This window comes from Syzygium oleosum, unplaced genomic scaffold (assembly GCF_021117445.2).
Source record: "Syzygium oleosum isolate NSW1041296 unplaced genomic scaffold, Sole_v2.1 Sole_v2.02, whole genome shotgun sequence".
NCBI classification, from domain to species: Eukaryota; Viridiplantae; Streptophyta; class Magnoliopsida; order Myrtales; family Myrtaceae; genus Syzygium; species Syzygium oleosum.
Genome location: NW_026607486.1, coordinates 19,180,881 through 19,199,392, shown reverse-complemented (window position 1 = coordinate 19,199,392; position 18,512 = coordinate 19,180,881). Strand labels below are relative to the sequence as shown.

Sequence of the window (18,512 nt, the reverse complement as noted above, 5' to 3'; positions counted from 1 at the left end):
CATATTATTCTGAGTATTGCTCCATATCACATGGAGTCCGTATTATCACTTCAAGATCCGTGCTTTTTCAAGTGAATTCGTAACATTCGAATCGAATATTAATATCACCTTATAAATCACATTATTCTAAGCATTGCTCGAGATTGCGTGGACTCCATATTATCAATCACTTCAAGATCAAACGTTGTTTCTCCGAGTTCCTGTCTCCTTCTCCCAGCTCTAATCTGGAGAGGCCCATCTGGAGAAGCCCAAAACGAAGCGTTTTACTGTCCAGAACCAGAAAGAAAAACCCTCTCGTTTTTTGCAGCAGGTCTCGATGATGGTCCCGAGCCGAGCCTCGTCTTCCTCAGAGCCCCTTGCTTCCCCTATCTCCAGTGCCTCTCCCTCTTTCTTCCCATCCAAGTAAACTACAAACCGTCTCCCTCCCTCTCTCTCAATCTCCGTGAACTGAACCCGACCCCTTTTGGGTCCTCTGCGACTTCGCTTCATTTGTAAGCTCTCGTGAGCCTCCACTACCAGAAACTTCCCAGGTTCTCTCTCCATCTCTCTATCTCTCTCTCGAGCGGGTCAGCCTTTGTTTTGTCGATACAGCGATTCTTTTGGGCAGATACTCGTGCTTAGGTTTCTGGGTTTTTGTTCTTTCGCCTCGTTTTGTGGTGAAGTTGCTTGGTTTTGGGTGAATCTCCGAACCTTGGTCCTTTGGGTGCTGCTGATTGTGCCCTCTTTGAATTTGTGCTTGGGCTGAGTGTCTGTCGGGAATGCCGACCTGCATGTGGGTTTTGCCGCTGGATCGGCGCTTGTGTTTGGCCCGGGTGCGAGCATTTGGTGGGATGGGTTGCGGGTTCTTCGCCTTTGTTGTTGTTGCTCGAGTTGGGCTGCGCGCTGTGGTTGTGGTTTCGAGAATTGGACTTGCATAAGATGATTTTATGTGGGAAAAGTTCTTGCTTTGGTAGTCTCATTTCCTGTGCTGATGACTTGTGTCCCTTCTGTGATTGCACTGCGTGAGATTTCACTGAAGTGGTTGGGCTGTGATCCTTAAATAAGTGAAAAAGTATGAACTTTGAGAAACGTGTCCTTACTATTTCACCATAGCGATGATTGTAATCATCTGGTGAACGAAGGAATGAGATTTTGCTATCCTATTTGGGGAACCTGGATCTTTCTTGGCAAAGGGGCAAAATGACAATTTTGATCACGGTGCCGACAACATTATAAAATGGTGGATATTGAGAATCATAATGATGAACTATGTGTTTAATATTCCCAGCAGCTCAGAGGATATTCGGCTACAAGAAGTCTGCGGCGGATAGAACGGATTAAGGTCATAGTTGTCCTATGAACTGAGTTAATTGAAAACATTGATAGGTGAAGTGATGACCATTTTACTGAAGATAGATTCTTCTTGGCTATCCAGATTACAGGCATAAAAAAAAATATCGGGAAAACTTCAGGAAACAAGGAGAAGATGTTATTGCTTGTATAAAGCGAAGAATAGCCCCATCTCTGATGATTTCGAAAAATAAAAAAGAAAACTGTATTTAGAGTATCAAGATATATTGGAAGAGTGAACCTTAGTGTTACAATACAGTTTCTCCATTTTGAGGTGTTATGACAAAAGATTCCTGGAATGTGGGGTGAAGCTGATTAATTTACCCAACTCCCTGTTTATCTTTGCGGCGGGAGAGTCTCTTTCATTGAGAGACACTTTGCTTGACCACAGGATAATGCGCAGTAAGACGATTGTGTGGATCTTATGGTTATGGATTGTAAAGACTTGTTTTTTCTTGTTCTATAATATGGTGTCCTTCTTCTAGCATTACAAAGGTTCTTTTATCATTCGGGTGCATCTAATTGCGTTAATGAGGGCTAGGTTCTGATTCACAGGAAACGAAAGAATCTGCTTCGAGGGTGTGGTCATCTAACTTTATTGCTTAGTGATTCTATCAGAAATGTTTGTAAATGTCTTACAAATGCACTGGCTGTGTCTTGTGGGGAAGCCGACTTAAGGATTGAGTGATGCTTATGCATATAGCTCTGTATTTTGGAAGTTCAAAGTTCAGAACAAGCGTAAGTTCGTTGAATCTTGTTATATCATGTATGGCAATAAATATGTGCCATGGGGCTTGTGCCAGTTCTTTTCTTTTTGTACTAATAGTTGAGATACGAACTTATAGAATAGACAGTGAGAAATGACTTAAAGGGGAATGTCTTACAACTAAAGAATCTTTCAGTGGATCGTGCAACTCCATCTGTCCATCTCTTGTCAAGCTGTACCTTTGTTTTGCTTATACAGATATGGGTCCTGAAACATCAACACCTTCAACATCTGCAATAGCTGTGGCTCCATCTGCTCAAAAGACTACCACCACCGCTTTGGCCCCTGGGTTCAGATTCCACCCAACAGATGAAGAGTTGGTTATATATTATCTTAAACGCAAAATGTGCGGCAAATCATTCCGCTTTGACGTGATAGCCGACGTGGATATCTACAAAACGGAGCCTTGGGACCTTGCAGGTCATTATTCTGTTGTTCCTTTATTCTCTCTGTAGTTTTTTTGTGTAGTCACATGGACTTGGATATGTTTAGATTCTGCAGCTCTTTGGCACCTTGCAGGTAACAAATGCGTTTACTTCTCTCATCTCTCTTCAGTTGTATAACTGTTTAATTATATGAACTGGGGTGAGTTAAGATTATGCAAATTTAATCGGCAATTATCATTCTTTCTTTCATTAATATTTAGATGTGTTAGTAGTTTTCTTCTGTGAATGTACCTAGTAATTCATTTGCACCTTAGTGTTGTACAGTGTTATTGCTAGAGTACTATATAATGACTTCTTATCCTGCCATTTGTTTCAATTACTTATATTTGTTTGGTATTAGGCAAGTCAAAGTTAAAGACTAGGGACCAAGAATGGTACTTCTTTAGTGCATTGGACAAGAAGTATGCTAATGGGGCTAGAATGAACCGGGCCACCAGCTCTGGTTATTGGAAGGCAACTGGAAATGATCGCAGTGTTCAGCATGACTCGCGTGTTGTTGGGCTAAAAAAGACACTTGTTTTCCATAGTGGGCGAGCTCCTGAAGGGAAGCGAACGAATTGGGTCATGCATGAGTACAGGCTAATTCAAGATGAGTTGGAAAAATGTGGTAATTTCAAGGTACATATTGGAATTGGCGTCCAATCAATAGCTTATTAGCTTTCCTTTGTGCAACTTCAAGTTATTAACTGTCTCTCGATAATGACAAATGTCACAAAAAAGAAAAGATATATTCTTTCTTGCTTAGAGTTCTGAAACTGACCTTCACCCATTAGGAATTTGCTGAGGATACTAGATTATAACCTTTTATTTTGTCGAAACTTGACATTGTGGTGTCTATACTATATATCTCGTGACTTGCAAGGAATTTAAGGCCATGGCATTTTAATGGAGTTACATTATGACATTTAATATCCATCTTATCAGTTCAGTTGACCAATGAATCCAGGTGCAAAATGGTGGAATGTTTTCTTGTTGCTATTGTTGAATTGGAATACGAATATAGTCAGTAGTGTGTTTCACCCAGTTAGTCTCTGAAAAATATGTATCGGACGCCTTTTTTTCTCTCTTTTTTTTTTGTGGGGTGGGGGTTGTTATACGAACTGTTCTTACTATGTTAATCATTGTTTTGTGTGTGTAGGATGCATACGTGCTTTGTAGAATATTTCATAAGGCCAATTTAGGGCCACCGACTGGTCATCGATATGCCCCTTTTGTTGAGGAGGAATGGGATGGCGAAGCGAATGTGGTTCCAAGTATAGAGACCAGAGAAGAAGTGGTACCTCAGGGAAATGGCAAGGTTCAGGTTTGCGTTGCCTAAATCTGATTCCTACATTATTATACTGTAACTATTATCATTCTCTCAACACGATCTTTATTTTTTGTATTGTCTCAACAAAAATGGTGATAGGGGAGTCCATGGTCCAGGTTGTCAGCTCCAAGGGTGGAACCTGGAACCACCCTGCAGGGGCCTGTTTCAGAAAATTTGAATGGGGAACTGCTTTTGGGTGGCTCCTGAGTCTTCCCAGGAACTGGCCTTTGTTTTTTAGACGAAAACTAGAAATTCAACAATTGAAACTTTCTTGCTGAGCCAAGTTTATATAACAACCAGCCATCAGAATGTATGATCAAACAAACTTACATGCAAATCAACTTATTTAGGAAAACAAGCAACAGAGACAAGGCGAATAATATCCAAAACAATGATGAAATATAGAACTGAAATTAGGGCTGAATCTTATGGCAAAAATGAAATATCACCAAAAAAGAACCTCCAAATACAAATTGAAGAAATATAGGAAACAAGTGCGAGAAACAACGTTCAGAGTGTGAGGGAAATGGAGAACAGCATAGACTATAAGCTGTTAAAAGAGAAAAAAAAAAATAACAATTGAGAGAAAGAGGAGGGCAAGCCTCGGTGTGGTGGTTAAAGGTTACTCCATTGTAGCCTGAGGTCATGGGTTCAAGTCACAGAAATAACCTCTCTGGGAACCAGGGGTAAGGCTGCATACATCAATCCCTCCCCAGAAACCCCATATGGAGAGCCTTGTGCATGGGGACACCCTCCTTTTAATGGTTGAGAAAGAGTTTTATAAGAGTGATGAGGTATGGCTGAGTTGCTGAGGTTATTAAAATTTCTTTTTTATCATTAAAATCGCCTAGAGCTTGCAAAATCAAGTTCTAAGATCATATTTGCGTGTTATGAAAAATGTCGCGAAGTAATATACGCACTTATCTATTTACTATTGGCTACGGTATTCCACTAAACTCAACTGTTTGAAGGGCTGATACATGATGTCATCAAGTTCACCCACAATAAACCTGATTTTAAGGCGATTTCATCTGGCAACAATGTTGAACATGATTCACATTGGTTAAGCAAACTTGATTGGTGAGATGCTGCGATTTCGTGAGCTCAAATGTGATTTTAATATCACTGCTTGTGGCTGCTGTTGGTTGCCTGAACACTTGGTTTAGTGGTGGGTTTATGAGGGCTCTTCATACTCAAGCCCAGAGTTCAAGTTTCCACGGCTGCACTTAATAAGCATTATTATCATTATCATAATTCTTATTCTAAATATTATATGATAAATGAGAGAAAACCAGTTTAGAAGCTGGTATATGGGCGGTTTGCTTCCTGGTTTGAAGCTGTGGCCCTGAAGGTTAGAAGGGGAACCTATTAGTACTAGGACCCTGAGGAGCTAGATTCGAGAATCATGGGCTGGAATCAAACTGCCAGGTCCGTTCAGCCCGTTTGTTGTGTTGGACGGGCCCACTTGTAATGCCCCAATAAGCCTTGTACATCCGTGGTGATGATACAATTAAATCTTCCGCTGGCTAGAATGAATGTTATTCCTGAATGCTTAATTCAAAACTTCAGCTGGAATTAAATTGATATGCAATCTGAAGAGTTCTCATGTGAGTGCTTATAGTATGTCGCTTGATTACTACAGGAAATGCCACCCCGCATGCTTCCTGTTTGCCGTGATGAACTTCCGACTAAGACCCAGTGCCTTCTGGCTGTTTGCAAGAGTGAAACAATGGGTGAGACTTTAGATGATCCATCTGCAATGTGTCCAACTAACAGGGAAACTGCACCACTTCTTCATTACAAACGACGGAGAGATATTGATTTGAACTCAATTGATTCAACGGGTTCGGAAAATTCGCCCAAGAAAACTGAAGGTCCTTCTTCATCTACCATCACAACAGCAAGGTCGGCTATGAATTTGACCTGTGGATTATCAACATTGGTGGAGTATTCTTTGATGGAATCACTTGATATAAAAGAAGGACCTCGTATTCCTCTCTCGACTTTTGCCCCCGCCAATCTTAATGCAACAATGCCTCCTGAATGTTTAGACTTCATTCACAGTTTGCAAGAGGAGATTTATAAGGTGTCCATTGAGAGGGAAACATTAAGGCTCGAAATGTTGAGCATCCGGTCAATGGCTAATGTTCTTCAATCCAAAGTCGATCATCTAACAAAGGAGAATGAGGAGCTGAAGCGGAAGGTTCAAGATGCTTAGTTGCTGCTTGATGGCTTTGATGTTGTAGCTTTGCTTTTTCACCTTCTTTTCCTTCTTCCTGATTGTTGTACTGTTGTCTATCAGTGGCCTTCGGAAGTGAAGTTGTTCAATGTACCTTGTTAGTCATTGCAGCTGTAGTGTTTCTGCCTATCAGTGGCTCTTGTCTGTCTAGAACTTAAGATACTTTGAACGAGACGAACAATGATGTCGGCCTATTCCCCCTCTATTATGTTAATTTGGGAAGCAGCATCCGATTGATCATTTTCCTTTTTCTGATTGATCTCTTGAGCAGTCCTTTGTTATGGTGGTTGCACGTGGTTTATTTTAATGGAGTCGGTGCTACTCCCGAGGATTCCGGCGGAAGCTATATGAGTTTTGCATTGCAGGCTCAGTTTGTTCTTTGCATGAACCAACTGATGATGTTGCATTGAGTTAGTAGGTTCATTGCCTCTTGCTGTTGAAGTGGATTGATGTCCATAGGTCTTCCTTTAGGTGGGTAAATGAAAGCCAACTTAATGATTTTTGTCGTCACCCATCGTTGCAAGGGTTAATGTATCTCTTCTCTTGATTGGATGAAGCTAAAACCTCTTCATCTGCTGTCTGCATTCTGTTAAAGCAACCGTGCCCAGCAATTTCATAGGGTTCTAAATATACGGTCTGAGTTGAGTTTGCTTGTGATCTCGAAGAGTGATTTCATGGAGAAAATCGATGCTAGTCGGCATTGGCACGGAGAGCCTTGTTTGAAGTGGATCTCATGCTTTGACGGGCTCCGGTTAGTCCTTTTGGCGTATCTTATGAGATACATAAGACACGAACCAGTGTTCTTTGTCCAAGAACGACGAAATCACGCCTTTAAGGGATATCAAATTGGAGGAAGTAGCTTCCCGCCGGTGTTCTGATATTTGGTCAATACTCTTCAATCTGGTTGTTTCATGTGTTTTCAAACACCAAGTGGAGCCGTACTAATAGACATATATTCAATTCAAGAATATGCAGCAGGTGTTTGTTTGATATTTTACGCGACGATTACAGGGCTTTGTCCAGTAAACAATCAGGTCATAATCAAATCCTCTCTGGCTATTGTTTGTTGCTAAAATGATGATCTAGTCCGAGTCGATGATATTCCCACAGCAATTCAATTTGGTTGGAGGTATTTTCGCTGGGCGGCACCAGAAGACAGATTAGCAGGGGATGGAATCCATGCATCACGAAGCATTATAATAAAGAAGGGTTTCTTGTTTGCCTCTCTGGGAGCATTACATGAAGCATCAGACATGGATGTTCTCAAAGTTTTTGAAGATTCCAAGGACTTGGTCCTAACGCTCAAGCCGGCTGCATAATACATATGTTGTCCTCTTCCAAATCGTGTCACTACGACAACGATGTTTACAATGACAAACCTTAATTCCGACGTACATAAAAGACAGTCGAGATAGCTCAAATATGCTGCTTCTGCATTTGAACAGCCTCCAAAAAAAATTTCTGAGCCTCTGAGAGTTCTTGCCATCTTCAAGTTAGGAGTAGAAATATGTCAGTTGAAGAAGGGTGGTCTATTCTCAATGAAGAAACGAGACAACACCACCCGTCGGTTCAAAGAACAAGCGGTTTTGATCCGAGAACCGGAATCTACAACTCTCTCATTGAACTTAATGAGCACCAAAAGATCCCAACCGATCCCAACCTCGGCATTGCTTCATACGTGCTCTCGCAATTCCCACATGCTCTTGCCGAGTCGCGTATCGCACTGATTGATGCGGCCACAAACTGCCAGAGCTCATATGCACATCTCCACCGCTCCATCAGATCACTCGCCTATGGACTGTATCATGCACTTGGGGTCAGAAAAGGCGATGTGGTCTTCCTGTTGGCCCCAAACTCGCTCCTTTACCCGATTGTGTGTCTTGCCATTTGGTCAGTCGGTGCGATTCTCACTCCGGCTAATCCGTTAAATACCACAATGGAAATAGCTAAGCAAGTGGCCGATTCCGGAGCTAAGCTCGCAATATCTGCACCAGAAGAGCTACATAAGTTGATACCAACCAAGCTTCCTACAATGCTAACAACCAAAACATCGGATGGCACTTTGCTTTCTGTGGAAGAAGTCATAGAATGCTGCGACCCAATTGATCTTCCCCTAGAAAGGCCGACTCAAACGGATACTGCGGCTGTTCTCTACTCCTCAGGAACCACCGGCACTAGCAAAGGTGTCATATTGACTCATGCAAATTTCATATCCATCATCACACTACTGAACTGGTCAGTCAGAGCATCCTCCTCTCAAGACGACGTGTTCCTATGCTTCATCCCCATGTTCCACATTTATGGGCTTGCTTTCTTTGTGCTCGGGTTGTTCTGCTCAGGAATCACTACAGTCGTGATGCAGAGATTCGACTTCCAGGCCATGCTCGATGCCATTAAAGTGCATCGAGTCAATAACATCCCTGCGGTGCCCCCCGTGATTCTTGCGCTAGTGAAGCACGCCAATAACATGAAATGTGACCTCTCGTCGCTTCGAAGAGTGGGTTCTGGGGCAGCACCACTGAGCAAAGAGGTGACTGATGGGTTCCGAGAAAAGTTCCCATGGGTCGAGCTGAGACAAGGGTATGGGCTAACCGAAACTTGCGGTGCAACCTCTTTTTTCGCATTGGATGAGGAGGCAAAGGCCCATTCTGGATCTTGCGGGAGTTTGATACCACACTTCTCGGCCAAGATTGTCGATATCGAAACCGGGTCACCTTTGCCACCTAACAAGGAGGGAGAGCTGTGGCTGAGAGGCCCTACAATAATGAAAGGTTATCTGCGGAACGAGGAAGCAACGACTGCGACGATAGATCCCGAAGGGTGGTTAAGGACTGGTGATCTCGGTTATTTCAATGAAGATGGGTTTCTTTACATTGTTGACAGGATAAAGGAGCTGATCAAGCACAATGGTTATCAGGTTAGTTACCCCATCAGGCTGATCATTTTGCTTTGATCCGGCATGTAAACTGAGGCATAGTGCATCTCTGGAAGATCAGAATTTAGTAAAATGAGAACCGAAAACAGAAAAGGATGCTCATATGATCTAGTAATGGAACCATTCTGACCCGTGGATCATATATACGATATTGCAGGTTGCTCCTGCAGAACTGGAAGCTCTACTACTTAGCCATCCTCAAATTGTTGATGCAGCTGTGATACCGTGTGTCATCTCTCACTCTCTCTCTCTCTCTCTCTCTCTCTCTCTCTCTCTCTCTCTCTCTCTCTCTCTCTCTCTCTCTCTCACGTATGCCTGTGCATGTTGCACACATGAGCATGCATCTTTATGTGTACGTGATATGTAGATTAAGCAGAATGCTGATATTATGCAGACTAGAGGATGAGGAAGCAGGACAGGTACCGATGGCATATGTAGTTAGAGCATCTGGTTCGGAACTTACCGAGAATCAAGTCATTCGATTCATTGCTGACCAGGTTTCTTATCAGTCACTGTCTACTACTTCCTTGCTCCAATAATATGCCAAATGAGAAAAGAACCCAAAGTGAGATTTTTCTGTGTTCAATTGAAAATTTGCAGGTTGCACCCTACAAGAAAGTGAGAAGAGTGGGGTTCATCGGCACCATTCCAAAATCTGCCGCGGGGAAAATCTTGAGGAAGCAGCTGATTTCACAAACCCAACAACAACTCAATTCTAGATTGTGAAGTAATGAAGTTAGATGATGGCGGTCAGTGTGTCGAATTAAGAAAAAGAACTCCAGTAGTTATACAAGATCTTACTACGGTCTTGAGGTACCAATAAAGAGTTCACAGTATGCAATGTAGCTCCAAAGTATCCAGATTTTCAAGTCAACTTTCATCATCTGAAGTAATGTCAATTGAAATCTATTAGTTGTCTGTCATCTATTGTCCATGAAACCTAGTCTCCTTCATCAGGGTAGAATAGTTCTTTTTTAGGACTGTTAATTAAATTCCTTAAGTTCAATGCATGGGATAATCCTGAAAGCCTATTTTGCCAGACAGTGCGCCGCGTCATCAGCATCTCTCCTAACCCGGGAAAGTTTTCCGCTTTGGGTTTCTGTTAAGCCAGCGAATATCATGGTAAGATAGTGTGCAAGAGTTACTTGACATAACGTCCTTTTCATTGTACCGTTACAACATAAGAGACACAAAAGCTGAGGTATAAGCATTTTATTCTTACCGTGAGTTCTCGAATGCTAAGGAGAAAGGATTGCAGTTGGCATTTCTATCGCCGTAGATGTAGGAGAATCACAGAGTGGCAGTATCAAAACGCGGTGAAAGCTTCCCAAATCTTAGATTATTAATTGGATGAACTGTTCACGTAAGGTACAGTTCACGAGATCCAGATCAAACAGCAAGTAACGAAAAATTTCAGCTCACGATTTTACGAAGGTTAATGCTGCAACTGTAATGCCGAGTTTATCAAAAGCAGATGAATCTGTAATTTCTTGAAAGGAAAAACAAAATACAATGTGATCCAGGACAAAACGGTGATCCATGACAAACAAGGATAATCTCCGAATTCAAATGAATGATTAACAGTATCTGATTGTAACGAGAAGATACATATACTTCCACATTGCAGAGATGGGAGAGATAGCATCAGAACAGAGAACAGCGAAAAGATACGAGAAAGCTCCTCCATATGCCATCCAAATGAATCTTAACGACAATGGGATCATCTGATAGCAGAAGACTAGAACCATAGCCATCCATCTTCAGCCCCTCAGAAATTTCTCCCATCAGTAATGCCAAATACTTTGATTTGCCCATTTAAATTGTTGGGTAGATGTAAAAACCACAGATCTTCAGGACATCAACGAGCTTGACCTAGCAAAGATCCAATCTCTGCATCGCTGTACTGCGGTTGCTCGAGAAACTATACAAACAATGAGTCATAACAAGCTTTAACTTTGGGGCACTAGCCTCTTCAAACTTTATGAACTTCGTGGAGCCCCGGACAACCAGCTCAACAGGCCGCCGGAACCTTGTCTTGTGGCAGTTGCAGCATGCTCCATATCCTGTTCTAGTGCAGACTTTTGCTTTCGAAGAACTTCTACCTCACTTTCAATTGAGTGAAAGGATTCCAACACCTTCTGCAATTCCACTATTTGTGCCTGTGTATCATCATAATTGGTAACCATAAGCCACAAAGTCGCAAAGAACAACAAAACTTAGTTTTATCATAAAAAAAGACTATAAAGCATACTGCTACTGCATAAAGTTAGAAGAAGAACCTCCAGTTTGAAGCATCTTGATCTCTCAGAAGTCAATTGACCTTGGACAGAAAGAAGCTCCTGAAAGAACACAGAGACAAAAATTAAAACTTCTATCATCACTCATGAGGAGATTATCATCTTACAAAAACTAGACACACCTTTGAGAGCTCAGCATGGGTATTTTTGACTTCTTCTATCTTTTCCCTGAGCCTAGAATTTTCTTGTCTGGCTTCAGTAAGTGACAATTCCATCACTTTCTTGTCCTCTCTAACCGCATCGAGCTCAACTGATACATCTTTTTTATTCACAACTAACTTAATTGGTTCCTCCATATCAAGGAAATCCAGTTTTTCAGATTTTGCCAGGGCATATGCAGCGGTGACGGAAGCTGCAGCAGCAGCTGCAGCCGGTGATTGAAATATCTTAGGACGTGAAGAATCTCTTGGTTTGGGTCTCATGAGAAAAATCTAGCATCAAAGTGGAGACATATAAAAACCAAGAAGGAAAATGAAGTCACTATTCGATCTGTATCAAGATGCACAACAATGATAATGAAAATAAGCAGCCGGAGAGTCACTTCTTGAAGATTTATTGTGAATAAAATTGTTCACGGGAATGCAATAAACATGAATAGGCGAGTTCTTAGTAAGTGAATTTTTGTTATCCGAGTTCCATTTTACACTGATGATTTAGAAATAAACAGCTGCATATTGGTAACATCATAGTTTATCTCCCTCCTACCATAGCCTCATATTTCATTTCCATCCCTACCATTATCACAGCAAAATATCAAGATTACCACATGCGTCGCTTTTCAAGTGAAAAGCACAGAAAATGCCCATTCCACTGGCAATGCATCATAAGAGTCCTGAAATTATCTATCTCAAGACAAGTGGCCATGGGAAAAGGAAGACATCCAATACAAATATACAACAAAGATCATACATCTCAACCCCACCAAGAAAAGCAAAAAGTCTATTTCATTTCCGTAAGTAACATAGGCCAACTTCCACAATAACTTGACTGAGTAACTTAATGAATCCTTCACAGGAAAAAGAATGTTATGTACATCATGTTTCGATCCTTTAGAACATCAGAGAATTATGAAAATAATAAGATTAGTATCCTTGATCTGCTCAAGTTTCCATTTATACTCAGAAATTCTCATAAATATGTCGGCACCCAATTGGACAATTAGCCATAGATAAATCAATCGAAGAAAGAGAGGTAAAATCAGCATCATGATTCATATCAGGATAGCTAACATGACTCAACTAAAACCTATAGAGTTCATATTCTCCAATACCTCATTTTGATATTTGCCATTGTAGCCACCAAATGCAACCAAATGTATCTCACCAGCAATAAGTGCTGAGCAAACACTAAGTCCCTGCTTCCAAGTGTACAAAAGATAGGTATATCAGATAGTAACAAGAAAGAAGATACTAAATGCACCAAGAAAAGAAGATAGCTGTGTTAGATACACACTATAGGTTAACCCGATATGCAGCATTTTTTTTTCCTTTTCCTTATAGGATACGCAAATTTAATGAAACAGGATACAAAGATGATGATAAAAACAATGCCATATTGACCTCACTAGCAAGTGGATCCCTCTCCTTCACGGTTGTCAATGTTGACCAGACAAGTTTAGGCATATTTAACATCAAAGTCTCTGAGCACCCTGTAAGACATTACATAAAAACTTGGAGGGCTTAGTCACAAAAATTTGGGAAAATCAGAAAAGAACACCCACAACTCGGTTCATAATATATCCTACATACCACTCTTGTTATCTCCACCACCGACAACGTACCAGCTCTCACCAATGGGAACACCAGCATGACCTGCTCGAGGAGTAACCATATCACCCCGAATTTCAGGTTGGGACCATTCCTTCTGCAATATACCGTCACACTGGATGTTTAGATGTCATGTACAGTGAATGTGTATTGTCTGTTCATAGAGATCATTTGTCTCAAAACTTAAGGAAGTCTTTTAATAGGTAATAAATCATTTTATTAATATAAAAAAATTAAAGCACATAAAAAATGTACAAGGAAAGAAAGAAAGAAAGAAAGAAAGAGAGAAACAAAGGACACCATCACAAGACTATGAGAAATCAGAGCAAGATGTCCAAAGCCAAATAAAAGAGTACAACGCAGAAGCAACCAGAGATTCTAAACCTCAAACGATCTTTTGTTGTGTTACTTCCATCACATGAGTCAAAGTGGTGCAGCACTCCAAGACTTTTTAAAATTTGAGCTTCCTCCAAAAGCCTTCCATCAGCTAAAAAGCTGGATGGCACGACTTGGCATAACCATGCCACATTACACAAGCTAAGGATATTATTAAGAGCAAAGTCAACAGTACAGATTCCCTAGAATGTTTACACATGCGAACACCAATCCGTGAGAATGAAATTCCATTTCCTGAGATTCTCAATAGTAAGGATCTTATTCCAAACTACCGCCCAACAGAAGAAAGAGATTCTATAAGGTAAATGGTGCAGCCAGATTTCTTTAGAGGGGAATGAGCAAGGGGAGAAATTCTCCAAGATAGAGTAACATGTTATAACACTAAATTTCTTGTTATTAGCTGGGTGCCCACCAAGGCCACCATCTTGTCATCCCTGAAACCATCAATTTTGAACGAGTACAGAAGATCCAAAAGGGAGTAAATCGAGGAAAGCTCCCAATCCTTAAAATTCCTGAGGAAAACAGGATTCCAATGAATGGAACCACCATCCAAGGACATATAATCAGAAGCCATGGCATCCTTGTTGATTGCTAAAGAGAATAAAGTAGGGAAAATAATGCACTTTGCCAGAAAGATGCTCTTCTTCTGTTTCCAGTTTCAAAATAATGCAATGAAAAAAAGATCCTTAATGTGTTAGGCTTCTTGATAACAGATGCCCACAGGATGACAAGAACATGCAGGTGCACAAAATGTGCGAGCTTTTTATACCCAAGGTTTGAGGTCTGAAGTGAGCTCGAGTGTACAATCCAATTAGTTTCTCGAGTGTACAATCCTATTAGTTTCCCACAAAATTTGTAAGATTAGTTGACAACTATCTTAATTTTCTTCTTTTCCTTAGCATTTGTCTTCATTTTCTTGTTTTGTCAATCTAAATTAATTTTGCATGTATCCATTAGTTGTTAAGATTTCCCAATTTCCACATTTAGCAATAACATCAAATGAAAAAATTGCAAGTTCCTTCTATGTATAGAGCTTTTACAGTTCACAAGCATTTCTGTTCTACCAATTTCAGAAAAGAGCACATTAAGGCCCTGGAAAACTACTTTAACTGTGCCCAGGTCCAACCTCCATATATCCTTATGAAACTTCTCCAACCATTACCTTTAGAGAGGCCATCGATCACCAACAACTAATAAGTACACCTAATATCCAAAAAACCAAAACAAAGCTGTCTCCATATAATCTAGCAGCTAAACCCACAAAGATCACCTGCGTATCTTCTTTGCCTATGCAAGCTCCGTGTCTCAATAAACCCAATTATTTTTCATACTAATGTAGGGTAAATAAGCATATCTAGCATTACTAACAAATAATAGTTCCAACAGATCTAAGCAATGAAGCTACACCTATTCTGCAGAACGGTAGTCAGCATATCAACAGATAACTTGAATGAAGAGGTATAGGAACAATAATTCTGAGATCTTTTGATTTCTGAATTTTTGTACTTACCATCTGCAAGTCCAGTACATGCAGATCACTGAAGAAGATCGAGTGAGAGCACCCACCAAAAACTATAAGATAGCGATCCCCATGCACTGCAGCTGTGTGGTCAAATCTGGGAGCCGGAGGTGTCCGCCTATCAACATGAAAAGATACCATGTAATCCTTTTCGAAAACAGTTTCCAGTATAAGCCAACTACAAAAGCAAACATTTACGTTGCCTCAAGAAGTTCCCAGCTCAATGTCTCTAAATCAAGGATGTGCACATCATTTAGTAATCGCCTTTTTCTGTCTTCTCCACCAAAAACTATAAGCTTAGATCCAACAAGAGATGCAGAGTGGCCCCCTCGAGCTTCCTGCAATATAAACCAAAGATGTACAGAAACCAACTTTAGTTACAATTTTAGGGCAGATGAAACTTATGCTGGATGATCTGGAAAATATCATCCTTTAAAGGTGGATAAACAATTCGATATTCGAAAAAAGAACAGAAAAAACTGGGAAAAGACTCAAAAACCACTGTAGCAATTTCAGTTGATAACTTACTGGAGCTATTCCCGAGGTCTCCACAAAACCACATTGAAGCGATTCTAAATCAATGAACCTCACTACAAGAACATGGCGCACTATTCAAGATGTATAAAACCAAACTCCAACTTTAGAACAAACTTAAATCCAAAGTACCATACCTGACATACTATCAGAATCATGCTTTGAGTGTCCACCAATGAGAAGTAGTTTGTTTCCCCATGTGATCTAATGAAATGCATAATGCGCCATCAGGCTTCCAATAAGCTATACAAAGAACAATCAGATTATAAACACGTCTTATAGAGATCCGTTACCGTAGTGTGACCTGAGGTGGATAGTAGATTTTCTGGTGACCAGTTACCAATTTGTGATTCCATCTTTAATCTTACACTAGACCATGTCAAACTTTTAAAATCAAAGGCCTGCAAAAGTAACCAAATGCATGACATACAACGTACAATCAATCAGATGTGGATGGATGGAAATGGCATGTTGAGTACCTGAACATCAGGCAAGTATCGACCATTTCGACTCCCACCAATGATGTAAAGTTTCTCATCAACAACAGCTGCAGCATGCTATATTACACATGATACCAATGACTATCAAGACAAGGCACTAGATCACAAGATGAACACTACATCATAAAAATAGATGACTGAAAGGAAAATAGGCCAGATAAATATATTTGGCATTTCTAAAGGATCAAATGACTAGTATTTAGCCATTACCTTGTATCGAGCAGACGGCCGTTGCCCTGACACCGGGAGTGCTACCCACTGGTCATATGCCAAATCCGAGCACCAACTGTCAATATCCATATTTTTTCTTGTCTCTTCTGTTCCCATCAAATATCTGCAGCCATCCACAGAAAAAGCATCAAATGTTGGAACATTTTACTATTCTGTATAAAATGTAAAGACGGCATTCAGAACTCATATAGTAAGATTACCATGATTCTTTTACAATTTCTAAGAAATCAGATATTTCAAATTACAGAAGATAAAAATGATTACCTGAATATTGTATGTTTGAGTAAAAAGGAGGTATGGAATTGAGAAACAAGTTTTAATCACACATGCACCAACATAAATAACTACATAAAGTACTTAGAAGGACAGGAATCAACTGTTAAAGTGCACGTGTGAGGGTGTTAGGCGAAAGAAGTCCCACATCGGAGATGTGATCTAATATGGAGTAATTAATATATCCTCATTGAGCCATAACTCATTAGCTTAAACTTTCGAGTAAAGGTGGATCCAACTAGATATGTAGACAAACTCAGACTTGAGCTCCCTCTAAGTGATCTCTCCGGAAGAAGGTATGAGGTTTCTGCTGCATCAACCTAACATATAGTATCTGAGCCGATGGTTAATTGGTGGCCCACTCCCAATGTGTATCAGTGTTTTGTGAATATCTCAATGAAGGAAACCCTCTTATGTGACTCTCTAATCGCGGTGGCGGATGGTGTCCTAGGCTTCTCACCAAGTTTCGTTGAGTAGGTGGAGGCCGTGAGGGAGATTCGTTAAGGTACGCGTGTAAAGGTGGTAGGCGAAAGATATCACACATTAGGGATGTGGCTAAGGTGGAGTGGGTAATATATCCTAGTTGGCCCAGGCTCATTGGCTTGAGCTTTTGAGTAAAGGTGGGTATAACTAGATACGTTGACAGGCTCAGATTTGGGCTACCCCTTGGTGATCTCCCCAAATGAAGTTATCAGTCTTTTGTTGTGCGTCCCAACATCAACGCCATCATTTGTAGTATTAATCTATCCATTCATTGATGCTATGTCATGATTCTTTCTACATATGCTCTCACACAGACCTTACAAGATTTCAACCTTTGCCCAGAGTCCAAGGCACATTACAAATTTCAATTCAACCTTCGGAAATGAGACTCTTCTCGGAGAACTAGACCACAATGCGGAATCAGAATCGAACTCTCATCATCTAATTAAGGTTGTCCAAAACCAGTCGACTTACTATCTCAGAGTGAGCCGATTATGACTGAGCATAAATGCTCTCAGCATAACAATAGATCCAAACACCGGCTACATAAGCATAGATAAAAACAAGAAAATCAGCAATTTCCGAAGTCCGACAAATAGATTAATTCACAAGCTAGCCCAATTGACCAGTCGCTGCATTTCATCACACCGCTCCCAGTCACAATCAAACCAATCGACCGAGATCGCGCATTCTCAGCCATCATTAAGCGAACTTCAACAGCAGAAAAACCGCGCACACGACACGCGCACATTCAGCTCAAATTTGAAGACGAGACTCACCGAGACACGAAGCAATTGTCCGAGAATTCGCGGTCACCGTAGCCGATCGGACGGCGAGGCTCGAGCAGAGAACTTGGATCCAAGCGGCGGCGGTGGCGGCGGCCTGCGGATCGAACGGTGGCGGGGGGGCCTCCGGAGAAGCGACCGCTCGAAGGGCCGCCGTTAGATCTGTCTCCGCTCCTTCGGACCTCAGCACAGCAGAAAATGTAAAAAAACGAGAGAGCGTTGCGTCGTGCGCAGACAAACTAAGCGTACAGGAGGCCGACGACGACGATGACGAAGCGTTGCCTCGTTGGCTGGAAGAGAATTGGCGCTGACGTGGCAGCGATATGGGCTCTCCATATGGGCCCATGTTGAGGTTAGCTGGGCCCGTCCGATTAAAGCGTGGGCCCATATATGGATTTGGGCTGATGACAAAGAGGCCCACACAATAAATGAAGATAAAATCTAGAAACTTGATTGGAATAGCAAGGTCCAATGGGCTGATCAGGCGCTTCGGTTCTGGCTCACATGCTTTAAGTCCACTGATTTGGTAACTTGTATTCTAATCTATACCGTATGGTAATTCAAGATTGGTCCGTCATCTTCATCCTCGTTGATGCGATCGAATCGCCACGCTCGCGGGTTCTCTCGGGACCGCCCCAGGAGCTAGCACAAAACCGCGTGTCTCCGGGCAGCCGCCCGATGTATGTGGGATGGAAAACTACCAC

The 18,512-nt window shown here is 41.3% G+C and overlaps 3 protein-coding genes across 5 annotated transcripts; 2 read left to right on the top strand and 1 right to left on the bottom strand.

Moving 5' to 3' along the window:
• The first annotated feature begins 305 nt into the window (after window positions 1–305).
• LOC115672978 (NAC domain containing protein 50) lies at window positions 306–6,341 on the top strand. Of its 3 annotated transcripts, none has more exons than XM_056308488.1 (5): window positions 306–530; window positions 2,294–2,515; window positions 2,882–3,159; window positions 3,680–3,838; window positions 5,493–6,341. In XM_056308488.1, exons 2-5 carry the CDS (start codon window positions 2,296–2,298, stop codon window positions 6,066–6,068), a joined length of 1,233 nt encoding a protein of 410 aa, XP_056164463.1. In that variant the 5' UTR covers window positions 306–530; window positions 2,294–2,295; the 3' UTR covers window positions 6,069–6,341. The 3 variants fall into 3 exon arrangements, with proteins under 3 accessions (XP_056164463.1, XP_030450844.1, XP_030450845.1); XM_030594984.2 differs by having other exon boundaries at window positions 307–530; window positions 3,680–3,844; XM_030594985.2 differs by lacking the exon at window positions 306–530 and adding an exon at window positions 1,886–1,908 and having other exon boundaries at window positions 3,680–3,844.
• Window positions 6,342–6,710: 369 nt separating this feature from the next.
• LOC115672976 (probable CoA ligase CCL5) lies at window positions 6,711–9,943 on the top strand. Its single transcript, XM_030594981.2, has 4 exons — window positions 6,711–9,006; window positions 9,182–9,249; window positions 9,419–9,521; window positions 9,625–9,943. Exons 1-4 carry the CDS (start codon window positions 7,597–7,599, stop codon window positions 9,748–9,750), a joined length of 1,707 nt encoding a protein of 568 aa, XP_030450841.1. The 5' UTR covers window positions 6,711–7,596; the 3' UTR covers window positions 9,751–9,943.
• Window positions 9,944–10,557: 614 nt separating this feature from the next.
• On the bottom strand, window positions 10,558–18,058 carry LOC115672977 (acyl-CoA-binding domain-containing protein 4). The gene is made up of 14 exons (XM_030594982.2): window positions 17,803–18,058; window positions 16,247–16,370; window positions 16,016–16,093; window positions 15,830–15,937; window positions 15,674–15,740; window positions 15,531–15,592; window positions 15,201–15,340; window positions 14,994–15,120; window positions 13,070–13,184; window positions 12,881–12,969; window positions 12,592–12,675; window positions 11,444–11,752; window positions 11,304–11,363; window positions 10,558–11,183 (listed from the first exon to the last, which is right to left on the bottom strand). The coding sequence occupies exons 2-14, from the start codon at window positions 16,361–16,363 to the stop codon at window positions 11,004–11,006; spliced, it is 1,536 nt and encodes a 511-aa protein (XP_030450842.1). The 5' UTR covers window positions 16,364–16,370; window positions 17,803–18,058; the 3' UTR covers window positions 10,558–11,003.
• Between the last annotated feature and the right edge of the window lie 454 nt (window positions 18,059–18,512).